Source organism: Lepisma saccharinum, chromosome 27, assembly GCF_977018435.1.
Source record: "Lepisma saccharinum chromosome 27, izLepSacc3.1, whole genome shotgun sequence".
NCBI lineage: Eukaryota > Metazoa > Arthropoda > Insecta > Zygentoma > Lepismatidae > Lepisma > Lepisma saccharinum.
The window spans coordinates 5,809,480-5,829,599 of record NC_139255.1 but is presented as its reverse complement, the minus strand read 5'-3'; the positions used below and the strand labels follow the sequence as shown (position 1 = coordinate 5,829,599).

Here is a 20,120-nt window from a genome sequence, read left to right as displayed (position 1 = left end):
GTGAAGTGAAAAAAACTCCTGTGCTATTCAGAACTGAAGAATGAACTGTCGTTTATTTTTACACATTATGGTGCATTGCCAGAGACATCCATGAAAATCTTCGAGGAATCTATGCAGCAGATGATGGACGTGCCAAGAGAAAAGGGGTCAGCTGTTGCGGAAAAGTGCAAACGGGTAGTGAGTGCAAATGAGGACTTGAAACAATTGAAAACAATTTGTGATATGCTAAAAGGTGAAAATGCTGTTACCGAAATGAGTCCAGCTACATTAGCTTATTTTATGTATGCTCCAATAACTTCTGTCGAAGTAGAAAGATCATTTTCTATTATGAAAAACATTCTCTCTGACAGACGACTATCCATGAATGTTGAGAACTTTAAAAAACACCTTGTAGTTATGTGCAATCAAGACGGAGAAAATTGAAATGCTCTTCCCAATGTAGATTTCAACATTTTGCCAGAAATTTAAAAAAAAAATAAGTGACTTCCAAATCTGCCTTTTTTCGGTTTATTTTGCTTTTTTTTTCATTTTCAGTGCCTATTTTCCACATAATAAATGCCTTTTTGCCTGCCTATTTTAACGAAAGTAAATGCCTGAACTTCCGGGCTCTAGTCATTTGTAAATAGTGTCTGAGCAAGTGTCACTATTTTTTTTCTTTACAAACTATAGGTATTATAATTATAATGTTATATATTATATAATGTTTATAATGTTTCAGCAATAATATATTTTATCCTTTTACACAGCACTGAACATTTGGCTAAAATCTGTAATGACTGCTTTATATTATTACGATAATTACCTTTGTTTTGTTCATAAAATTAATGTTGTGTGGTTTTGTACCACTATACTTGCTATTTCCGTAATGCCATTACACACACAGGTGGGGCTTCGCTCACTGAAATATTTTGCTTAAAAATTATTAATTTTCAGCAATACATATATGGTTATTTGTTTGCTTGGTCACTCAGCTCATTTATCAGGTCCAAAATTCGCCTCTACTCCACCTTGCAATCCATTTTCACAGACAACTCGGACAGGAAATCTCGGCACTGTATGTACAGTGTGGAGCCGCATGTAAAACAAACTCAGATGTATTGACAGTAGCACAGGTCAAGGCAACTGGGCATTGTGAGGATTTGGAGATGGGGCTCTTGAAAGAGAATTCCTGCAAGGACTCATCTATCCAACAAAAACGTGCAATAATATCACAATAGTTCTGTCTGAGTGGTGTTACACCACCCACGCGTGCATTGTGGTGTTAGGATTGTTATTAATGTTATCAAATTTATAGTTTATAATTTGTGTGTGTTAAACGTGACACTGGAAGCAGAAGTCATTTCTGGTTTCTAGACATTTCTAAAACTATCCAGGCTGGCACAGATATATCTATTGTTGAATGACATGACAACAGTGTATGGTGAGGCAGAACGTTGATTATGTTGTGTAAGAAATTATTTCTTAAGTAAATATTTTATAGAGAAAGTTTCCTTGAATTGTGATGGTGTATGTAATGGTGTTAAATAACTGTGAGTGTTCTTTAATGTTAGAACAAATAGCATATTGGTCACGTGCATGTTACTCACTATCTATAAACAAAAATACGTTAGAGTATTGAAATTGGTCTACTTACGTAAGTGAGTATGTATTCGTATGTGAACTACGTTTCGGAAGCTTTACTGCTTCCTTCTTCAGGTTGTCGTATTTTCGGCTTGGAACATCAAGCCACGTCAGAGAAGTGTCATGCAAGGATACTGGGTGAAAGGTTTGGGTTAAAAACACTTCATAGTGCTCGACATATGCAGAATTAAAACTACCCTTGTTAAAAACCCTTAAAACTCTCGATAAAACATGTTAAAACCACCACTACGTTGAACATTGAGTGGCCGTTGAAAGCCCTATTTCCTTGTTAAGGTGAAGCGTGCAAGCAGCTGGCACCGCGCTACGGAGTGGTGGGGTACTTCCCGTCCCATGAGAGATCCCTCCCCTTCCTTTTTCTTTTTCTCTCGTCACCGATCCAAGGAGAATTCGCATTCCACTTCGGCTGCTTTCTTTACCTCCGAGGTGACATGGAAGCCTATCAGGGCACTTTCATTATTCATATTGTTCCACTTTTTAAAAAAGCTAATCCAAACATCATCCAAATTGCCGTCATCCCGGTTCAGTTTATTTCTGTTTCCCGCACAAATAAGTGCCGTTTCGTATACGTTCCTATCCAATTTACTGTTACTTCTTTTAATAACATCTCTTTTTATTATTCTATGCCCACTGTTTATTATATGCTCCGCAAGCTCAGTTTTTGGATCACTTTTTTTTTATATTCTTATCGTGTTCCCCCCATCTAATACGCATGTTCCGGCCGGTTTGTCCAATATATTCCATCCCGCATTCGCATTCGATCCTATAAACCCCTTTTTGTTCATCGGGGTTACTTCGGATTTTTAGCCCCCTCTTATATTCTGTGAAATGCTTTTCAATATTTCTAGGGGCTTTCGTCCCGCATTTCATACCATACTTTTTCACTGTTTTTTCAATTTTCTCCGTGAGTCCTTTACAGAACGGTATCCCAACATAATGAACTTTACTATCCAACTCTCCCTCCTCACCTTCCTCCTTTCCTAACCTGCTATCAGAATCGGGGTTCTCCTTCGCAATATTCTTCCTCGCTCTTGTGGCCAACACATTCATTTCATATTCGGAAAATCCATTCTTCAATCCTACCTCTATTATCCATATTTCCTTTTCTTTTTCTACGGCATTACTACATAACCTCTCAGCCCTTATGAAAAAGTTTAAATAAACATTCGATTTGACCCTACTAGAATGTTCCGATGCCTTTTTAACATAAAGATTGCCTGCTAGGGGTTTATGAAACACCCCCGTCCTTATTCCCTTTTCAGTTTTAGTAATCCTTAGGTCCAGGTAGTTAATTTCACCTTCTACCGAGATCTCCCTAGTGAAGCCTATTCTGTCGTCTTGTTTCTCTAACTCAGCAAATACAGTGGTAAGATCTTTTTCTTTTCCAATTATAAGCATATCGCCCACATATCTACCGTAATATTTTATGCTTACTCCCACTTGTTCCATAACAGCTTTTTCTAGGTAATGCAAGAAAATGTTTGCAGCAAAACCCGATATCGGGTTGCTCATCGCTAGCCCTTCTTTTTGTCGAAAAATCTTATAGTTTAATTATCGGAAATAATTGTGCCCGGTTACAAGAAAAAAACACCTGACGTATTCGCATGCTACTAATATATCCACGCCATGGTCTAACAGCCACCTTTGGAGACAGTCACCGGCTTTCTCTCTCGGTACACTAGGGTACAAATTTAGTATTATTAAATTAGTAGCTTTGATGTAATAAATTTGGGAATTGGGCAACTAACGTGACGTGGTAATCTTGTGGCTCACCAAAAGAAATGTCACACATTTCCCAACTATTATGTATTTTGAAACAATGCTTCTTATGAAACAGAAATCATATATTTTTTTTCATATTCAGACATTTCAGATCCCCCTGCTTGCTAAAATGGTAGTATGTCATTTGTTGAAAAACTACAACATGGATCAGAGACAACAGGTTGGAATCGCAGCATTGCTTTCTCATGTAATGATAGGTGCTTCGAAAGATGGGCTTGGTAAGTTTTGATTTCTTAGCATACTATTTCTTTTTTAAAGTTATACAGTAAAGTTTTTGTTTGATTTCATGGATACCAATACTCAAGCATTGATGATGTGTGTGTACAAGACTAACATATGAAAGCATGTGGGCAGTTTTTCATTCATTAATATGATCAAAAAAACAGTTTTATTTGGTAATAATTTACAAAATGTATGGGTTCACTACCTTAGCAGTACTTTTATAATTTTAAAATATCAAATTCTTGAAATATCTGTAAGGTATGCAAAAAATGTTAGACTTGATCTGTGAGTTCTTTGTAATGCCCTCTTGTAGTGAAGAATATTTCCAAAATTTTCAAAATTATAAGGTATAAGTAAAAAAACGTTGTTGTATAGTCCTACAAATCTGAGATAATACTCATCTATACATAGAAATTGACAAAAGATCAACAATATTTAAATAAGTTAGTGAGGTCAAGTAAGTTGGCTGGTAAACCATTGTTCCCACAAATGCTTGAGTAAACAGCTCATATGTTTTTTGATAAAATATCACTAATAAATTAAGCTAACTCATCAACAATCATTCACAACTTTCATCTATCTTCTCAACATCCAAAGCTAATACACCGATGAACCATTACATTATGACCACCTACGTAATAAGCTATCACATTATGTCCGCATTCCTATGCGCATCAGTGTTCGATGAACCGTGTGCTGTGAAACATTATCCTGGTCACTACTGTTGTACCTGTGAGAGATTTCTCATACTGTGGCCGTGCGGTCGCTCCGAAATATGCGCAACAGCCTCCTCTAGCCTCTGCCATCAACGAGCCACTGATGACACACTGTTGGACGACCTGTCGTTGTTTGCTCATCATTGCACCACTTTGGATACGTGCTGACAACAGTGGCACGAGAGCAGCTAATAGCAAGACAGCCATTAAATCACAAGATACAGTTGGAATAATGAACAAAAGTCTGTAATAAATTGACAGTGATCAGAATGCTACATTTTAAAATAGCTTCGCTACAGCTACCGCTACTTCTCCAAAATGTAGCTTCGCTACAGCTACAACTACATTTACTAAAAAGTGGCTCGCTATGCTACTCATGTGCACTACTCGCTACTTTGCTACTTTTGCGCTACTTCTGCATAAGAAAAAAAAACTTGAAACAAGCACATGGATATTCAAAAGAAGCCCCTAGTATGATAGTTGTACTTACTGGAAAATACGATCGTAGATCGTTATACAAGCGTAATTCGTTAGATGTTTGCTCTAACTTTGCGGATAGCTGGGGGGGGGGGGGGGATGCTTCATTGGTATAGCTAAATGACCGACAGGTGGAGATATGCTTTATGTAAGTTTCCTGTTGGGAATGCTTTCCTGAAAGCACAGTGGAAACTTTGTCACCTTGTAATCAAAGGGCCCCAGGTTAGATACCTGGCGGAGGCACTGGTGGTTCAGATCCAGTCTGGATTAGCTTGTCTTTGTGCATAAAGTGGACTCAAAACAAAAACTAGGAAGGACGCCTAGTTGGGAGGATGGATTCTCCTGCTCCTCCATTCCCACACTGCTCATCATCATCATTCACCATTCTTCCTCATTCTCACAATTAGCCAAAAGTGGCAGAAAGCGACTCTAGGTAAGATAATAACAAAATAAACCATTCATCCTCATTGCCATGATTAGCAAAAGGTACAGAAAAGCGACGTAAAAGTAGAAGAATTACATACATTTGGAAACTGTACATATATTAACTAAAGAAAATTATCGTTTCTGCAGAAAAGTCAATATCTCATACATACTTTTTACAATATCATAAAATATATTGAGGAAAGTGGTGTGTAAACTCGAGTGTTGTAAACGTATTGCAATTTTAAAATTTCTGAAAAAAATATTATGTCGAAAATAATTGTAATTCCAGAAATTGTATTTCTATCATTATTGTAACAATAATTTCTTGCTGGTGAGATCCTATATGCTAACAATGATTAATGCTGAACCATTGATTGCTGGCACTATTGCCTTGTCATTGTAGTGAAGACTGGATCGCTCGTTTTTGCGCTGCAAGTTGTGTTTTACACAGAGATTAATGATATTTACCTGCCTCTTACACCATGGATATCAACAGGATTTGTTCCTGGGCTGGCGCAAATGAGGCATGTTTCTCCACAAAATAGCGATGCAGCTAAAATAACGTAGCCGTTAGCCAGAATATATTCATATATGCCAGTTCAGTTTAGTTATCTGGATATTAGATTTATTCTATACTAATGAAATATATTACGCAGATACCTATAATCTGAGATATCAAGATATTTATAATCTAGATTATAAGTATTTCCATGTAATAGACTGTCTTTATGAACCTCCTCCAAAAGTAAGCGTTATTGTCGATTTATTTTAACGCTGTGGTCACTTTCAAAAGTTTCCTCATAATGCAGAGAAGAAATGTAGCTGTAGCGAAATTTTCGCTACAGCTACAGCTACAATTTTCAAAATGTAGCTCCGCTACAGATACCGCTACGAATTTTGTAGCTAGCTACAGTAGCGACGCTACAAGTAGCGCGCTACTTCCGACCACTGTAAATTGAATATTGTTAAACAAAGAAGTAAAGAAGAAAATGAACAACATTAAAGTATTACCCAGTGACCACAGACTACTAATAGGAGATATGAAGGGATGTAAAATAAAAGATAGAAGGGAGGAACAAGAGAGAAGGATAAGAGGTGGAAACTGAAGGATCAGATGATAAAAGAGAAATATCAAGAAATATTGTAAACAAAAGTGCCAAGAGATGAACCCAAAGGAGTAGAAACAGAATGGATAAGATTTAAAACAGAATTAGTAGAGGCAGCCGAAAAGGTATGTGGAAGGACAGCAAGAAAAGAAAGAAGAAAGAAACACCATGGTGGAATGAAAGAACTAGAGAGGCAGTGAGAAACAAAAATGATGCATTTAGAAATGATTTAAATGTAAATCACAAAATGCAAGAAAAAAGTGCATGGAAAAGAAAAAGAGGCAAGAACAGTAGTAAGGAGGAAAGAAGGAAGTGGATGGAAGATTGGGCCGAAGTGCTAGAAGAAGATGTAGATGGATTAGTGAGAGAGGGGAGAAGAGAAAGAGGAGACAGTCGTAAGCAACGGGATGAAAGGGGAAACATTGTAGAAGAGGATGAAGAAATAAGGAGAATGTGGAGAAATCATTTCGAGAAATTGCTGAACATGAAAAAAATGAGATGAACATGAAGAAGTGAAGAAAAAAGAAATCAGGAAGGAAAAAGTGAATCTCACATGGAATGAAGTGGAGGAATCTCTGAAGAGAATGAAGAGAGATAGAGCACCTGGAGTAGATGAAGTGCCAGTGGAAATGATACTAGGAGCAGGAGTGATTGGTGTGCAGTGGCTATACAGAATGTTGAAAACAATGTGGCAGGAGGGAGAAGTGTCAAGAGATTGGACAAAGGGACTAATAGTTCCCATATTCAAGAAGGGGGACAGAAAGGAATATAAAAACTACAGAGGAATAACACTAATGTGCCACTCAGCAAAGGTGTATGAGAAAATATTAGAGAAAAGAATAAGGGAAGTAACAGAGCTAAACATGAGGGAGAGGATTTAGAACAGATCAACAGTAGATCTGGTATTCACCATAAGACAAATGCTGGAAATGATTTGATTATGGTATTCCTAGATATAGAAAAGGCATATGATAGCATGGACAGAACAAAGATTTGGAAGGCTCTAAGAGAGAAAGGAGTCGAGGAAGAGATAGTGTGTAGAGTGCAGAGCACATACAAGGCCAACCAGAGCTGTGTGAAGACACCAGTGGGAAGAGCAGAGTGCTTCAGTATAAGTAATGGACTAAAACAGGGAAGTGCTCTTTCCCCACTGCTCTTCATAATTACAGTGGATGCAATTAATGAAGAGGTGAGGAAGAAGACAGGAGAGGAAGAGATGAAGGCCCTGTTGTTTGCTGATAACTTATTAATATGGGGAAACAGCGAAGAAGAAGTACAGATACAGCTTGATAGTTGGAATGAGGAAATCAGAAGAGCGGGAATGAAATTCAGTGCAGAAAAGAGTGAGGTGCTAATAATAACGAGGAACAGAGCCAGAAATGAACCAAAAATAAAGATGGACACGGAACAGTTGAGAATAGTGGAGAGCTTCAAATATCTAGGAAGCATAATTGAGAGAAGTGGAAGAATAGATGAGGAGGTAAACAGAAGAGGACAAATGGGTGGTGGACTATATCAAAGCGTTCGAAGATTAATATGGAACAGGGACGTACCTATGAAATGCAAGAAGGTAATATATAACACATACTATGGGCCGATAATTATGTATGGAGCAGAGACTTGGACAATGACAGAGAGAGACAAAAGAAAGATGCAGGCAGTGGAGATGAAATTTTTAAGGAGTATATTGGGGAAGACTAGAAGGGATAGAATAAGGAATGAGGAGATCCGACAGACAGTGGGTATGGTGAAGCTTCAGGACAGGATAGATCAGTTACAGATGAGATGGTTCGAACACATGAAGGGGATGGATGCAGAAAGACTACCAGTAAGAGCTTACAATACACAAGGAGTGGGAATAAGGCCAAGGGGGAGACCAAGATGTCCGTGGAAAGAGCAGATAGCGGAGAGTGTTAGGAGAAGAGGACAAGATTGGAACATCATGGAAAGAGAGTAGTGGTGGAAGACCAGGAAAAATGGAGAGGCTTGACTTCTTTGCCAATCCAGGGAGAGGCAGGAAACAGCAAAGGAGGAGGATGATGATGATATTTCCTGTCATGTGATGAATAATTCTACTATTCTGTTATTGGCATTTATGAATATTAATTTATAAATAAATACACAGAATGATTCAGTAAAAGCATGAAAAATGGAAACAGGAAATACAGTTGAGACTGCTTTACATGTAACTCAGTTCTGCTTAATTCTGTTTTATACATAAATTACTGTAGGTCCCGGCAAAATATAATTTCAAAACGTGTAAATTAAATCTTATTTGTATGTAATGCATTTATACGTAATTCGGTGTTTTACATACTAATTTTCATAAAATACAGTTGATTTGTACGTAACCAAGCTACAATCATGTCACAGAAAAACAGTTTTCAGTTGCTACTGATCGGCCATTGACAACGGAAAGAGAAAATGTTACATGCTTGACCAGAAAGTAACATTTATACAGGAAGTGTACGCTAATCCACATAAAATTAAAACTGAAATAGCTGCAGATTTTGTCATAACTTATACCACACTTTGTAGTCATTAGTCAATGAAATGCTATTTTAGACGATTTTTTCAAATTTGGTAGTAAAACTATAGTGTCTACTGTAGTATTTCAGTATCAAAGTGTTCACTAATAAAGCGGCAAATGTAATTTATTTAAGAATGAAACTTTTAGATTCATTAGGTCACCACTTCATGACAGAAAAAATCTGTATTGCATACATCTTGTTCCTCAAAATAGATAGAATTATACTATTTTAATAATGATTTGACACACAGTAGTGAATTTAAAATTACAGCACAATGAAGTTAACAGTAGTTTGCTTATACCGAACACCAGATGGACATCTAGGCACAATTTTTGAAAAATTAGAAACAATGTTGTCCATTTTATTACATAAAAAACGACCCATTATAGCAACGGGCGATATAAACATAACTTTCTTAAAACACAGTCCAGAAACAAATGAATTAAATAAAATTCTAACCTCCCATAATTTGATTACAACAATAAATTCACCAGCAAGGATAACGCCAACAAGTAAAAAATGTATTGATCAAGTAATAATTAATCAAGATTTTTTTGAACGCTCCACAAATATTTTACCTTTAGACTTGTCCGATCATCAAGCAGTTTTCATAAGTTTCCAGATATACCAGAGAATATAAAACAAAAAATTGTAAAACATATCATTATTGTAGAAAAATAAAATTCACCAAGGAAAATATAGGAAACTTTGTATATTTCTTAAAGAAAGAAAACTGGACTGATGTGCTCACGGAGGAAAATTTAAATACAAAAGTAAGCCTATTCACAAAGACAATAAATTATCATTTTGAAGTAGCATTTCCATACAAAACATACAAACAACCCCTTAATCAAAGCAACTCAACTTCCTGAATAACTAAAGGGGATAAATAAATCCTGTGAAACAAAAATAAAATTATATAAAGAAATCCAGAAAGACAAGAATCCCATACTTAAAGACCACTACAATAAATATGTAAATATCCTCAGGAAGGTAATAAAGAGGGCTCGGAAGTTGAAGACCTATAAATTGTCAAAAAAATACCTATAAAAAGACCTAGAAATATCAAAAAAAAGGACCTAAAAACAGAAAAAAGGACGTGTAAATGTGATCCAAAGTAATTAATAACTTCAGTTTTAATTACATATTTAATGAATATGCACGGCACCTCCTTATATGACTTGAGATCTTTGCAGGCATGTGCTGTCTGGTCGTAGGCCTATACACCATGCTGAAAGCTTCAAAACAAGAGAAAGTGTCCACTTACAGTGCGACCTTACAGACAAGTTACGGTTAAAGAACCTTGTACCGTACCTGATTCAATCGTCCAAAAAATTTTTTGTCTCGTTTCAGGAATGGTTCAAATATATTTCTTTCTTTCTTTTTTTATTTCTTTACTGCAGAAAGGATGTTTAAGAGGTGATGAACTGATGATGATGCGAATTGAGAATGGGCAGTAAAAACCTAGTGGAAAGAAGGTGAAGTTGCAAAAAAAGAAAGCTGTTAGGATCTAAAAAAGGTTAAAAAAGGACCAATAAGCCAAAGAACGCCAAAAAAGGAAAAGAAGGACAAATAAAACCCACCTTTTTCTGGCTTACAATGACCCAAAATGAACATATATTATGTTGGGCCTTGTCTTCGGACACTAGGAAAAAAAAAAGGTTTTTTTCTCAGCTTCCGAGCTCTAGTAATAAACAATGCGAAGAAATTAGCCATTGCAGATAAAATAAGCAAATCTGCAAATAAATCAAAGAAACTATGGGAAATTGTTAATGATGAAACTGGTAAGAAAAAAAAATAACATGAATGAAAAAATAGAAATAATGTCTGATGGAGAGAAAATAACCAATCCCCTTGATGTAGCACAAATTTTTAATACATATTTTAGGAACATTCCCAATACTGTAAATAAAAATGCATAAATGAGATATGGGCTGAAATGTGTGAAGCTCTACATTTATTGACATTGATTTGCATGTATGAGTTACATGCCTGTACATTTGGAAACTAGTGTCATAGAATTGGCAAACAAGAGTTAACAGAATACAATTAGGTACCTCAAAACAGTTGTTCAAAATAATGGCCACCAACATCAGTACAAGCATGACAGCACCAAAGAGATTCTGCTGCAAATATCCCTGCTATGTTGCAAATTACATCACGGGCGGTGGCAATCCTGGCAACTAATTACTAGAGGCACATATTTTTGGTAAATAAAAACAGCAAAATTTCAGTACAAAAACAGTGAATTTCAGGTTCAAAAGTGGTAAATAAAATAAAATTTTGGTGTTATAGCTATGAAAATTTGGATAAAAGCAGTATATAGAAAATGACATTTTGGTTTCAAAATTGTGACTGTAATCCTAAATTTGATTTAAAAACTGCACTTATTACACAAAATAAACGTACCCCATCTAATAGCACAGTTATGTAGTTACCAGAGTATTAAGTTTATTCCTGTATAAAGGAGTCCATTTTTGCTTATCAAATATTTACAGCAGAATTAATCAATTTTTCATGAATTGCATAACTCACAGGATAATTCAAACTTCAGAAAGTGTCGAATCGGTAAATAAATTCAAAATTTTGCGTTTAAGAGTTTTTTCGCATTTTGCAGTTCATTTTGCATCATTTCGTGACAAAATAGGGTAGATAAATGCATCTCACATCTTTCAGAAACATGAAAAATTAACATTACAATGCGTTATTTCACATTTCGTGTTTTTGTCAAAAACTAAATGTGTATGCCTCTACTAATTACATGTCTTCTAAATAAGTGATTTGAGATATTCCCAGATGTAAAATACGCGTATATGTGGATTCAAGTCAGGTGACCTTGCACCATGATGCAGAGGTCTTCTACGACCCTAAGCTCCCTGTTACAACTGTTCAGTGGTGCATCACCTACTTCCTGTTTCCTCTTGGCATGCTATTATTGCTATTGCTAGGCATGGATTTTCTTTGTGAGTGTCCTTTCATCAATTTCATCAAATCATCTTCATCATCCTCATCTTCACTACTAGACAATAGCAGCAGAAAAATGTGAAGTAAAATAAACCAATTCAAAACATTCTTTATCTCTTTCTAGGTTTGTTAAATATCGAGACAGTAAATGCTATAATCTCTTTGATTCAACAAGTTGCTGTAAGTTCAGCTAGATTTGGTGATGAAAACTGGCGAATAAGCATCGAAATGTTCCAAAGAAACCTGGTACATGCTGTTACGAGGTTTGCCGGCAGGTTGAATGATTTTGATAAGTTGGGATGCATTAAGTTGCTTCTAAGAAGATCAACGCCGAGCATGGTGCAACAAGTGGCGATAAAGAAATCAATCAGCACGGAAATGCAGAGAAAAACATTGAAAATACTTTGCAAGGTAAAGTTTGCGCATCTTGAAGACTTCTACTTCAGACAGACTTATCTATTAAAAGTTTCTATGACTACCATGGGTATCGCTAGAAATGTTTGTTGGATAAAACTGGGATAGTAGCAGGGTGAATACTCATGGGAATTCCTTGAATTTCAGGAATTCTGCATGAATTTTTCTCCGTAGACGTGAAAAATTGTAACTTTTATTAATCCAAATCCCATTGAATTTATACATATTTATAAATGCCCTGTGGCATATTTTTCATAGCTTAGCTTTTATTTTTATTGAGGAAGGAAAAGAAAGCTTCGGAGAAAAATATAATAGAATTTTCTCAATATGTTTACCTTTGCAGAACAATCTATCTGACAAACGGAAGATTATTGCAAAATATCTTGAAGTTGATTAGGTAATTTGAGATTGAAATTCTTGTACAATTCACAATTTTTTGTAGATTAGTATATCCCATAACGTTTGCAGAGGCACAACCACAAATTTTTGTCTGGGGGGCAAGTACCAGGATAAACATATTAACAACAATAATGGCATTATTATTATTATTACTAGTGGTAGTAGTAGTAGTAGTATTAAAGATGTTATTATCCTCATAAATTATGCAAAAAGGGGGTAGAAGTCTGTGCTAAAGCATTTGTTTGGTCAAACAATTTGAAATATTTTTTCACACAGTCAATTTCACATTAGCTAATGATGGAAAACAAGCACACAAACTGTATTTTTGAATGGCAGAAAATGAATGAGAAATGCATTTCGAGGATAAATATTTTTGTACATATAACATGCATAACTTTCATATACACATATGCAACATGGAGCGACATAAAATAAGAAAATTCATATGCAACACGCTAACACTAAATTGTGCACATATTCAAAGTTTATTCAATACATATATACAAGACATATTATTTAAATACATTACATTACAGAAAATAATAATATTCTGAGCGAAGTGAGCAAGAAAAATTTTAGATCCAATTTTTGCAATTGAAAACAATATTGATTTAATAGAGCACAAATAATTTCACTGGTCGCCATGGCATTCTCTCTTCTACAACTTTTTTCATTTACATCGCTCGGCATTAATGGCTGACTCCTGCTGCCTCCTAGCTATGGCTCTGAACTTGACGAAACAGAAAAGCAGGTTCTGCAAGCGAAGCGAGCAATAAAATTTTACGAAATGTATTTTAATTTGCATAAAATTTTAAATCAAAGGAGGCAATTGCTCCTCTGTGCCCCCCTGCAGGTGCCCTTGGCCGTCAATGCTTGCATCCCCCCCACCCTATTTGCACCTAATAGACTGCAAATAACATTATGGAATGCAAAGACATTTTCTCTTTCACAACTTTTCTTTCATTTAGATCATTCGACGCCCATAGCTCACTGGCGCCGCCACCTAGCTACTGCTCTGAACTTGATGAAACTGAGAAAAGCAGGCCATGTGAGTGAAGCGAGCAAGAAAATTTTACGAAACGTATATTAATTTGCATAAACTTTGAAATTGAAGGGGACAATTCTCCTCTGTGCCCACCCCCCCTGCAGGTGTCCTTTGCCGTCGATGTTTGCCCCCTAGAATTGACTTCCGTCGAATGTTGGGGTGGGGGAGCAATGCCCCCCTGGTGGTTGAGCCACTGAATATTTGTGACATGTGTTTGTAGATGTATTTCAAATATCAGTATATGAAATGCCAAATGTAAACTTCGCACCTTGAATTAAATATTTTCAATATATATCTTGTTTAATTGAATTAAATTTGAATATTTGGATACATTGGAATCACACAGACTTTATGTTGTTAATATATTTGTGTTTGCATGTGAGAAGCGGTAATACATACTACGGTTGAAATGGAGAAAGCATCTGCTTGTACCCTTGAATTTTTTAAAAGTTTGCCTTGAAAACCGGGAATTATACTTGAATTTTATTATGGTCCTAGAGTAGCCACCCTCAGTAGAAATAATAAAAAACAATAATTATTATGTTTTTGTGTTTAATAAGTAGAATCTATTATCATGGTTAAGATTGTTACTATACTATAAAGGCTATACAAAAAATATTATAAAGATATTAATGTAATAAAAAGATGCTTTCTTTCAGGTAACCGAATCATTTACAACAAATGACTTACGAGATATTTTCACGGCATCAGTTGTAAAGCAGCTGTCACAGTTATCAAGTTCTGAAGATCCTCAAATTAGACTAATGGTACAGTGCATAATGTATCAGCTATTGGATAGAAAATACAATAAGGATGATTTATCTATCCTAAGGTACAGGAACATGACATTTAGCACTCATGGTAGTACGAAGGTCACTATTTATATTTTGAGCCTTGGCAACACTGATTGAAGTTAGGCGTGATTTGACGTTCGCACGGAATCGTCTGGCATTATTGACCATAACGTACTTCAAAAGTTTTGTCAATAGCTTCATTTGTGTTGTTTATGTTGCCTTGGAGATTGCGCGACAACAATAAAATGGAATTAACTCGTGAACATTTTCGTGCGATGATTTTTTACGATTTTCGACGTGGATTATCAAGACAAGAGTGCATCGATCAACTTACTTCCACATTTGGCGATGAAGCCCCATCCTTTGCCACTGTGAAATGCTGGTATAACGAATTTAATTGTGGCCGCCATTCGCTCACCGACGAGATTCGCTTAGGTCGTCCAAAATCAGTTTTTGTTCAAGAAAACATTGATGCTGTGCAAAACTTAATACTGCAAAATCGTCATGTGACATACTGTGAGATTGAGGCAACCATAGGCATTAGTTCCACCAGCATACATAAAATATTACATGATCATTTAGCTGTGAGAAAGGTATGTTCTCGTTGGATCCCACACAATTTGACAAAAACTCAAAAAGACGCTCGCGTCAATTGGTGCAAACAAATGCTCAATAAATACAATCGTGGTGCTTCAAAAGACGTATATAAGATTGTAACAGATGACGAATCATGGATATATGCATATGAGCCAGAACGTAAACAGCAGTCGACTGTATGGGTGTTTCAAGATGAACCCAATCCAACAAAAGTTGTTCGCGCTCGAAGCACATCGAAACAAATGGTCGTCTGTTTTTTCGGGAAAACTGGTCATGTGGCAACTGTGCCTTTAGAGGAACGTAGAACGGTCAACTCTGAATAGTACACAACAATTTGTTTTCCAGACGTCTTCGGTCAAATACGGAAAACAAACAAACGCCGTCGGATCATTCTTCATCAAGACAATGCCAGCTGTCACACATCTCGTCTAACAACCGACTTTATGAACAGTCAAAAAATCGAATTGATGGGTCATCTGCCGTACAGTCCTGATTTGGCACCCAATGACTTCTTCTTGTTCCCGAATGTCAAGAATAAATTGCGTGGACAACGATTTTCGTCGGTGGAAGACGCCGTTGATGCGTTCAAAAACCATATTATGGAGGTGTCTCAAGAAGATTGGAAAAACTGCTTTGACAAATGGTTCGAACGAATGCAAAAGTGTATTGACCATAAAGGAGAATACTTCGAAAAACAATAAAGCAGTTTTCAATGCCAAATTCCTGTTTTTTCATTGTTAGGCTCATTAATAAATAGTGACCCTCGTATGCCTCATTTAAACCTGATGTAGAATCAAAGATTATATAAGATTATCAGCAAGCATTTCAAATTCTCATGTGGTAAATTGTATGTTATGTAATAGGGATGGGCTGATATGAAATTCTGGTCGCTACCAATAAAGTACTGATACAAAATTTACCGATATTCTAGCGATCCGATATAAAATTCCAAATGGTTCATTGACCTCCTTAATCAATGTTTGCTTCCAGGTGACTGCAGTGCAAAGTTGCATATTTAGACATTTACTTTTTTCAAAAGTACGGCATGGAGATTTTCCATAAAAATTAAAACAAAATGGTAGAATTTTGCACTAAATTATAAGATATTTATAGATATATCAGATTGGTAAAATAATGGGTAATATTACATATAAACTGATACACCAATATGTTTATCGGTATCAGCCAATATATAGAGTACAGATTAATCTGCCCCATCCCTACTATGTAATATTCATAACATGTTAGTCAATATGTTAAAATGAGAAAGAAAAAGACAGTATTTGTTGAAGATTAATAAAACACTTAGTGAAATGAAACTTCTCATGTTAAAAAGTTCAAAAGATCCATCTCTATTGTAAATGTCATAAATCGTATTTAACATTCCACCTAATATGTTTGAAAACTTTTATTCAAAGACGGCTTTGTATTCTCCTGAATATGATTAAAATCATTCAAATAATTGAATATCATATGTATAACAAGGTTATATTTTTTTCTTTCCAGACTGCAATACGATGACATCATGACATCAACAAAAATACCAATAAAAGATAAGGAATTTCTACATCTCTATGGAAATAAGATTTGCGAAATTTTGCAGAGAAATTTTATGTTTAGTACAAACACCAAAGATAATATTATAGCAACTTTTACAACAGCAGCAGTATTTCTTATTGAAGTGCACACAAAAGAGAATATTGTAAATCTACTACATCTTATTCTAAATGTTCAGGTAAGGCTAATTTGTATTGACTGGACTGATTAAATAATAGATAATTTTTATTTAGGCTGAGTTGGTACCAATGTTAATGTATTAGGCTCAGTCAAGAAATAACAAAGCAGAGGATATTACACCAAAACTATGGTAGTTGGAAATGGGTCGATGGGTCCGAAATGGAGGTGTAGGTGTGGCGAAAATGGTTCACGCACGTTTTCCCGCTAGATGGTGTCATGTGTCTGGCAAGGTATGCACAAAGGCTGCTAACCGAGCAGCGGCCGTGTTCAGTCATTCCCAATGGGTCCATCACCAGTTGAGCCCGTAACAAGAGGCCTGTCGCATGGACATGTCTCTTCAATCGCTGTAGCGTTACAACGATGGTGGGGACGATTTCCTCTCGGCAATTGTTACCAGCGACGAAAGTTGGTGCCACCACTTTGAGCCCGAGTCAAAATGGCAAAATCGTCAGTGGAAGCTAGCAGATTCCCCTCCACCAAAAAATGTTCAAGACCCTCCACACTAGTCCAGCAAAGGTCATGCTTTTGTTCTTCTTCGACCGCAAGGGACCGCTCCTTGTCGACTTTCTGGAGCATGGAGCTATGGTCAGTGCCCAGGGGTATTGTGAAACGTTAACAAAGCTCAGAAAGGCAATCAAATCAAAACGTCTCGTCGCCTTTCTCCTGGTGTTGTTCTATTGCACAACAATGCTAAACCACATACAGGCAATGCAACAAAAGAATGTCTGAAAAAATCCAAGTGAGAAGTCCTGAGCAACCCCCCTATAGTCCAGATCTGTCTCCATGTTACTTTCACTTCTTCGGCGAGCTCAAAATAGCACTGCAGGGACAACGGTTTCAATCGAACGATGACGTCAAGGAGTATGCGCTCAATTGGTTCCAACAGCAGCCAAAGGAGTTTTACGAGCAGCCATTTTGCGACTGGTGTCACAATGGGATAAATGCCTAAACAGTGGTGGCCAATACTTCTGAGGTTCCGTACGTAAGTACTGTGAAATATTCTCTGCCTCGTTACTTATTGACTGAGCCTGATATAAGTATCAGGTGGCCACAATTAAATTTTCCGTACTTGGAGGCCTTTGGAGTCTGTTTGAAGCAACAGATTGTGCTGAAACTTGATGCAGGCTATGAGGAAGCAAATGCTGAGGGAAAAAGTTCAAACTTTCACCACCAGGTGCAAATGTGGCACTGAAACCTGGTGCACAGTGAACCTCGGAGTGACCTTCGACTCTAAGAAGAAATTTAATAAGCATATTAAATTTGTTACTAAAAACGCTTATAGAAATGTAGGTTTTATAATCCGGTCAAGCCACGACTTCACGAAAATAGAACCAGTGAAAGTACTTTACTATTCCCTCGTATGGTCAAAACTAGAATATGCATCTGGAATCTCACTTAAATAGACTTAATTCATAGACTAGAATGTATTCAGTCAAAGTTCCTTGATACCTCATATTCAAAGCCTGTGGAGAATTCGATTCATACGATAATCTACTTTCAGAGAACAACTTCAGCAAACTAGCACTCTGGTGACAGGTAAGTGATTGAATTTTGAACTATTTTTATTTCGTCAGTTTCACTTTTCCATGGTATCCACAGCCTCTGCCAAGTTTCAGTGCAATCTGTTGTTTTAATCTGGCTCCAGAGGCTCTGGGTAGGGCAACTTTCATTGTGACCACCTGGTACTGGCTGATACTACTGGTTTGGTTTGAGTTGGTGTTTTAAGTCCACTTTATGCACAGTAAGGCTAATCGGGACTGGACCTACAGTTTAAAGTGATATCCGAACCACTTGTGCCTCCACCGGGTATCGAACCCGGGACCCCTTGATTACAAGGCAATGACGAAACGAGGGTCACTATTTATATTTTGAGCCTTGGCAACACTGATTGAAGTTAGGCACGATTTGACGTTTGCACGGAATCGTCTGGCATTATTGACCATAACGTACTTCAAATGTTTTGTCAATAGTTTCATTTGTGTTGTTTATGTTGCCTTGGAGATTGCGCGACAACAATAAAATGGAATTAACTTGTGAACATTTTCATGCAATGATTTTCGACGTGGATTATCAAGACAAGAGTGCATCGATCAACTTACTTCCACATTTGGCGATGAAGCCCCATCCTTTGCCACTGTGAAACGCTGGTATAACGAATTTAATCGTGGCTACCATTCGCTCACCGACGAGATTCGCGAAGGTCGTCCAAAATCAGTTGTTGTTCAAGAAAACATTGATGCTGTGCAAAACCTAATACTGCAAGATCGTCACGTGACATACTGTGAGATTGAGGCAACGATAGGCATTAGTTCCACCAGCATATATAAAATATTACATGATCATTTAGCTGTGAGAAAGGTATGTTCTCGTTGGATCCCACACAATTTGACAAAAACTCAAAAAGATGCTCGTGTCAATTGCTGCAAACAAATGCTCAATAAATACAATCGTGGTGCTTCAAAAGACGTATATAAGATTGCAACAGGTGACGAATCATGGATATATGCATATGAACCGGAACATAAACAGCAGTCGACTGTATGGGTGTTTCAAGGTGAACCCAATCCAACAAAAGTTGTTCGCACTCGAAGCACATCGAAACAAATGGTCGCCTGTTTTTTCGGGAACACTGGTCATGTGGCAACTGTGCCTTTAGAGGAACGTAGAACGGTCAACTCTGAATGGTACACAACAATTTGTTTGCCAGAGGTCTTCGGTCAAATATGGAAAACAAACAAACGCTGTCGGATCATTCTTCATCAAGACAATGCCAGCTGTCACACATCTCGTCTAACAACCGACTTTATGAACAGTCAAAAAATCGAATTGATGGGTCATCCGCTGTACAGTCCTGATTTGGCACCCAATGACTTCTTCTTGTTCCCGAATATCAAGAATAAATTGCGTGGACAATGATTTTCGTCGGCGGAAGACACCGTTGATGCATTCAAAAACCATATTATGGAGGTGTCTCAAGAAGATTGGAAAAACTGCTTTGACAAATGGTTCGAACGAATGCAAAAGTGTATTGACCATAAAGGAGAATACTTCGAAAAACAATAAAGCAGTTTTCAATGCCAAATTCCTGTTTTTTCATTGTTAGGCTCAAAATATAAATAGTGACCCTCGTACCATTGCGCCATGGGGGAGGCCCGGCTGATACTACTGGTATTGGAAAGTATCATTTTGAATTTAAATGTTGACCAATACTTTTCTGGAGTCTGGATATCTCCTGGGGGTTGCAAAGATGCCCTGGTACACTTTCTCAAAGT

The 20,120-nt window shown here is 36.8% G+C and overlaps 1 protein-coding gene across 1 annotated transcript in view; it reads left to right on the top strand.

Annotated features, from left to right (window-relative positions):
* LOC145980133 (protein EFR3 homolog B-like) overlaps positions 1 to 20,120 on the top strand; it is a 99,728-nt gene that overhangs the window by 59,684 nt on the left and 19,924 nt on the right. Inside the window, exons 9-12 of the mRNA XM_083113186.1 lie at positions 3,503 to 3,638; positions 11,987 to 12,273; positions 14,380 to 14,552; positions 16,618 to 16,846. Of these exons, the coding sequence (XP_082969312.1) occupies positions 3,503 to 3,638; positions 11,987 to 12,273; positions 14,380 to 14,552; positions 16,618 to 16,846 (825 nt within the window). The remainder of the gene's footprint in view (positions 1 to 3,502; positions 3,639 to 11,986; positions 12,274 to 14,379; positions 14,553 to 16,617; positions 16,847 to 20,120) is intronic.